Consider the following 6,428-nt stretch of genomic DNA (forward strand, 5'->3'; position numbering starts at 1 on the left):
AAGAAAATCTGGGTTTTTTTAAATACAAAAAACGGCTACAATTTATTCTGTCAGATATAGTTCCAAATAAAAACTAGCGGAAAATCCTTAAACACACGACCAAACCTCAATTACTATTCGATGACTTTCTGAATACATTTTATCAAATCTATAAATCATTTGAAAATATTAAACGCAAACAAGAACAGTACCATGACACTTGGTAGTCTCTTAGCACAGGCTTAAGTGGGACTAAAAGGAATTGAAAAACCACCGAATTTAACAATGAACTAAAATTAACAATTTTGTCTGATTTTTCAAAATTGGGATTAGACATTTTCTGAAAAAAATATTAATACAATGTAATCAGTTAAGCCTGGAAACCAGTGTCGTAATTTTAAAGTCATCAAGAACGCACGATAAAACATTTTTCTTATCAATCTATCTTCCACTGTTTAAAAAAATTTAAATTATATAAATACCGATCTTGACGAATGTAACGTCACGTAAACAGGCAGATAAACCCCTTACCAATAGTAGAAATTTAAATTTATCTTCCTGTTTCGCATATGATAAAAACAATTTCGCATTTTAAAATTTACTTCCGTATACATTTTGTAATAAAATATAAAGAATAAAGAATAAAGGTCATGCATTCATTCTGTCAATACGTTTTGACAATAAATGATCTTTAAACTCTGTATTAAATAGACTTAAGAGTGTTAATGCTTTTAAGGAGATATAATCAATAATGAATCATTTTATTTAATCTACATGATACACTCGAAAAATCACGTAACTATTGGGTAAAATAAAATTTGTAAACATGGTTTCCCACTTCATTTATTTTATGAATAAAAATACTGTGACAAAATACGCAACAAAAAACCGAATTCATCTTCAACAACAGATATGTCGTTTTCTTCCTAATGTCGAGTTTAGAAAATATTTAACGGAGTACCAGTTGATGGCCGGTGTACCATTAAGACTGAATTATTTAGAGGACATTCAGAATTACTTCCGAAAACGTTTGAGACGAAATCAAGTCAGTCGACGTGATACGCATGGAACCGAAATTTCCACATCTCTACGAAATAAATCGCCACGACACAGCGGAGACCAGTCTCAATGTGATAGACTAGGAATCTTAATTGATAAGCCAAAATACAGACAATATGGGACTCTTGAATCTCGAATTGGATCATTTGTGAATTGGCCTGAGAATAAAACACAGGATAAAAGTCAACTAGCGGCAGCTGGTTTCGCTTATACGGGCGTGGATGACTCTGTAAGGTGTTTTTATTGTAGTATAGGTCTAAGAGACTGGCCAGAAGGTGCCTGTCCCTGGAAACAACATATTCTGGCGAGTCCCGCTTGTGGTCATGTGATTCAGTGTAAAGGTAAAGGATATATTAGAAGAATTCTAGGAGAACACAGTCAAGATTCCGACGACGAACTTTCTGATTCAGATGATGTTGTGGACACCGTGCAGTTAGCTATAGCTAGGAACAAGGAGGCAGTTAGTGCTGCAAGGGAATTTTGTACAGATGAAGATAACATAAAAAGAGCTATAAAAACACTAATAAGTAAAGACTTACAGAGTAATTTTTCAGCAGTTGAACTCGTGAAAACCATACAAGAAATTAAAGAGAGAAATGTACAGATAAATCAAACCGAACAACTTCCAAGCAATGAAGAGCTAAACGGTATTGAAACAGATGAAGACTCTTCAGAATCAGAAGGGGATATTGTAGAAAATAATAGAAAGTTAAAAGATCCAGTAACTTGTAAAATATGTTTTGATGCAATTGCATGGATTATTACTCTACCTTGCGGTCATATGGTTTGTTGTAGTCAATGTATTCCAGCACTCACTAAATGCGCAATTTGTAGAGCACAAATAAAAGGCACTGTGCGAGCTCGTATGGCCATTTGATATTTTTGAACTTCTGTTATTGTGAAATAACGAAGCTCAACAGATTAAAATCATGTGGACATTCAACGAAGTATGTATATTCTGAACAATTTGTTTTACTTATGTGATGTCATACCCTTCCTTATAATTTCGGACGAAACTCATCGATGGCTTTCACAAAATATTGATATATATGCTTTTAGTGTTTCATTTTCCTTAAGGGTATAGTATTTGTGAATCATGAATTCATATCTATTTTGCTAATCCGAGTTTGTCCGTTTAATACAAATGTGTTTTTGTTTAAGAAATGATAAGTTCCCAAACGTGGTTTATCGTATAATAACCCGAGTTTTGAGTTCTTATGCGTAAGAATATATCTCGAAGGCCGTAGGCCTGAGTGATATATTGTTTCGCATAAGAACGAAAAACTCGGGTTATTTTACGATAAGTCACACTAGGGAACTTATTATTTCGATTCTAACACGACATTATAGTATCAACAGTGTTAGAAAAAATAGTAACTACTTTTTGCGACCGTGCTACGCACCTTGATCGGATGATGTCATTGCACGCGAGTGGTTTATTGCAGAATAACCCGAGATTGATGTATGTAGGTTATTTGCTGGTCGTGTTAGAATATTTATTTTCTCTGTCTGGTCTTTTCGAATGTTGCCTTTATTGTTTTCCTTTCATTACTCAAGTTATACATACGCACGTTCGTAGGAATTCTAACAATCCTTTGGATGACATGCATGATCATAAGTTTTCCTCTTTGTACATTTAAGCTATTGCTTTTCGTGAATGTTTGTATTAAGATAACATTCTTTTTGCTGATAGAATGATGAAAGCGGACATAAATCGACAAAACTGTTCAAATATTTACAGGTGCTCAATAACATTTAAGTAACAGATAATGACATTTTTAAGTTTTCATATATTTCATTAGAAATTTATCTAAGAAATAAAAACAGTCATTACTTAGAGTTAGAATCCTATTAAGATAAATAATTTGCTATTTTATGAAATTTTGTAATAACCCCCTTTAATATGAATGTATTTAAAAAGTAAACTAGTTTATATTTGCATTGGATAGATATTGGTCTGAGTAGAAAGGGAAGTTTTGTAGCTTACGAATTCATTTTTTCCAATTTGTCATGGTTACGCATCAAAAATAGATAAGCGGATATAATAACGATGATAATAATAATAATAAAATAATAATAATAATAAAATAATAATAATAATTATAATACGGATTTGCATTTCTAATGAATTTCTGCTAAATGTATATTTGTGAATGTCAATCTTTGGCAAAGAAAATAGAATACTTCCTTTATTCGTATAATTCCTTAGGCAATATATTTACAAGTAGGCTTCTTTTAAAAAAGAAACCTAGGAGAGGTCCAGTGTTGCCAGTTATTATGCATTTGTTTATAGCTCATTCCAAAGTGGTTACTTTTGCGTTGCTGAATATTCAAAGTCAGTTCGATGAAGATAAATGTAAAATTCGCTTGTGTTTAGTTTTTATATGAGTAAAGCAAGTTTTTGTTTTACTGTATATGCCAATCGGATGTTTGGTTACTAGCGATTCAGTTACTTTATCAAAGTATTTTGGTGTAAGGGCATCTTATAAGCAGTGAAAAATAAAGAGTTATTACACAACACATAGATATATAGCATATAATCAATACTGCGTAAGTATGTACTTAATAAATGTATTGTACTACCACTAAAACACGGGAAGTTCTTTTAATAAACCATTGTAATTTCATGACATTTACTTGTGAAACAACCGCTGTTGTAACAGATATTACAATTAGCCAAGTGTAATACATCTGATTAAGATTTTCAACATTCAAAGTCAATGTCAAATGATAAAAAATATTTAAGTGAAAGATGCGCACATTACCCCTTTTAAAAGTTTGAAAATTTTCTTAAAAAATACAGGGGTTTGAAATTATATATAAAGGCGTTTTGTTATTCCACTTTGGAAATCATTTTAAGTATTCTTTAACAGTTTGATTGTATACACCACTTCCATTCGTCGAGATATATAAGAAATGAAAGTGAAAAATCATCACCAAAATGTATATACAATCATTTTAGTGCAATTAGAACTGCAACTATTTGTATGACTTTTCATCGGCTGCAAGACAGTTTATGGTATTAATCAAATTTGCTCGAAGCAGACTAATTTATCAAACCAGTCTCGTATAGTGACAAAGTAGACCTTAAGCATATTATTTATCAATTCTTTCCCTAAAATGTGTTTGTTTTACAGGGATGTTAAACAACAGAACATTTGGAATTGTCTTACCTGATAAAGCTGCATAATACTCCAATCTGTATAATCCCGCAAATCAATTAACAGGATACTTTTGTTTTCCTGGAAAAGATTATTAAGGCAACAAAACTCTTGGTTTTGAATGGAAATTCGTTAAATAAGATATAATAATTTCTTTCACTAGTTGTAGGTGAAGATGGGAATATCCAGCCTTGTGGGTAACTGTTTAAAGCGGTAACGAGGCTCTGTCGAGTTACCATGAAAAAGCTACCCGAGAGCCGGATATTCCCATCTGCCCCTGCAACCAGTGACAGAATCTTTTTCTTGCATACCACAAGTAAAATATAATCAAACGAACGCCTTTCTTTTTAGAACTATTTTCTTACAGCAGCGTATTTAAACAAAGCGCGGGAAATCAACGTCCGTAAACAGGAAAAACGTCATGACGATTCAAAGTCAAATAACTATGTTTAGTTCAAGTTTTGTTTTGTCACTTGCAGCGTAATGTGTGTAATTCTAATAAACGTGCGTTTTTGAATGAGAAATGCACTATAAGGAACAAAGAGGAACTCTCAAGGTATTGGATTTTTATTCAGTTTTATGAAATAAACTATAAATTACAACATACGAGTAGATCTTCCGTATATATGTAGTTGGTAATACGTCATTTACAGCTCGAGGAGTTTTCTAGCACTGATGAAAATACCGGTACATCACATTATAACGTTTGCCGCAAAAACAGACAGAAATGTATAAAACGTTATTAAACAAATTGATATTATGCAAATAAACATTACATTATTTTGATACAGAAGATATAAAAGGTTTTGTTTTCTTTTTTAACTTAATGAAGATTTCCAGCGACTTGGACTTTGTATTTAAACATACGGGTTAACACTCACTGAATCACTTCTACTTTTTACTTCTATTTACAAATCTGACTTAAATAGAAAGGCATGCCCATATAAAATATTATATAATTTGCTTTTGACAATAAACGGTCTTTTCTTTTTACAGTTGGTTGATACAAATGGTTAAACAATATCTGTATGGAAAATTTCGTCGCGTGTGGAAATAAAGTTTATCATTGTTTTAAAGATTTAGCACTTATTCTGGTTCATTTACTAATAGTTTCACATTATTTGCTTTGGTGATAAATATGAAGGATTTTTACTCTACTTTTATTGTTCCTTCTCTTAAGAAGGAACTCTTATGGCTAACATTTCACACTTGACTGAGCAGGTAATGGATACAAGGGTACTGTCAAAGGCATCCAAATACCAGTAGGGCGCCATATATAATGCTAAAATCAGATTTTCTTAAAAGACAAATCATCATGTGCATATGCGCTTAAAGGAACCTTTTGGTCAGCTATATTTTGTTCTATTTTTTGTTATGAACATAAAATATAACTACTTCCTAAGTCTATTTCTGATGATAGTTTTCTCTAATTTTTGAGAAAGGTTTGAATATTGATGAATATAGAAAATGTTATTGATTTCCACACTTTATGGCACTGACTGTAAAGGGTCTTTGCAGTGTTAAAAGTAGTGCTTTTCTAACGACGTACTTTTACATTACATGTATTTGGACAACTATTTTATCCGTTTTTAAGTTAAAATTTAAAGCCTTATGGAAATATAAGTATTTATAATCTCAGTACAACTAGACTTAGATTCAAGATTGTATATTTATTGCACTGTTCAAAAGACATGTCTCAAATTAATATCTTAAATGAATAATTTGACTTTTTGCCATATTTTTCATTAGCAATAATATCCGGTTAGATTTCGGCATCAGCATTTTGACATGAATTATTCTAAATATACAAAATGTACCTAGCAAGAATAAAAACACAAAGTGACTGATGGCTACAGCTGCCAATATCTGACAACAGTTCTCGTCTGAAAATACAAAAAGAAATTATTTCCAAAGTCATGCATTTGAATTTATAGTGAAGTTCTGTGTAAGTCCAAAAATATTATAAATATTATTTGACCAGTTTATATGAAATATTCACTATCATTATCTTCAAAAGAAGTGCACATGGGAAAATATGGGAATTTCCAAAATGGAACGGAACTTTCTCCAGAAAGCTAATTTTATGGAATCTCTGAAAAAAAAAATTATTCTTAGTTCATATGACAAATGCACAAAAATCACACTTTCCGTCATAATTTCCTAAGATATTGCATTTTATAGGAGGTTTTTCTTTTGAAAATTCTATTTGTCGTGACGGAACAAAAAAAT

At 31.5% G+C, this 6,428-nt stretch overlaps 1 protein-coding gene across 1 annotated transcript; it reads left to right on the forward strand.

The window, feature by feature from the left end:
- Positions 1–722: 722 nt before the first annotated feature.
- Positions 723–3,404, forward strand: LOC123532340 (putative inhibitor of apoptosis). Its single transcript, XM_045313753.2, has one exon. The coding sequence runs from the start codon at positions 806–808 to the stop codon at positions 1,913–1,915; it is 1,110 nt and encodes a 369-aa protein (XP_045169688.2). The 5' UTR covers positions 723–805; the 3' UTR covers positions 1,916–3,404.
- Positions 3,405–6,428: the final 3,024 nt, after the last annotated feature.

The sequence above is a fragment of the Mercenaria mercenaria genome, chromosome 1, assembly GCF_021730395.1.
Source record: "Mercenaria mercenaria strain notata chromosome 1, MADL_Memer_1, whole genome shotgun sequence".
Lineage (NCBI taxonomy): Eukaryota > Metazoa > Mollusca > Bivalvia > Venerida > Veneridae > Mercenaria > Mercenaria mercenaria.

Excerpts from the sequence above, each read along its gene's own strand:
- LOC123532340 (XM_045313753.2), top strand. The coding sequence starts at position 806 with ATGGTTTCCCACTTCATTTATTTTATGAATAAAAATACTGTGACAAAA.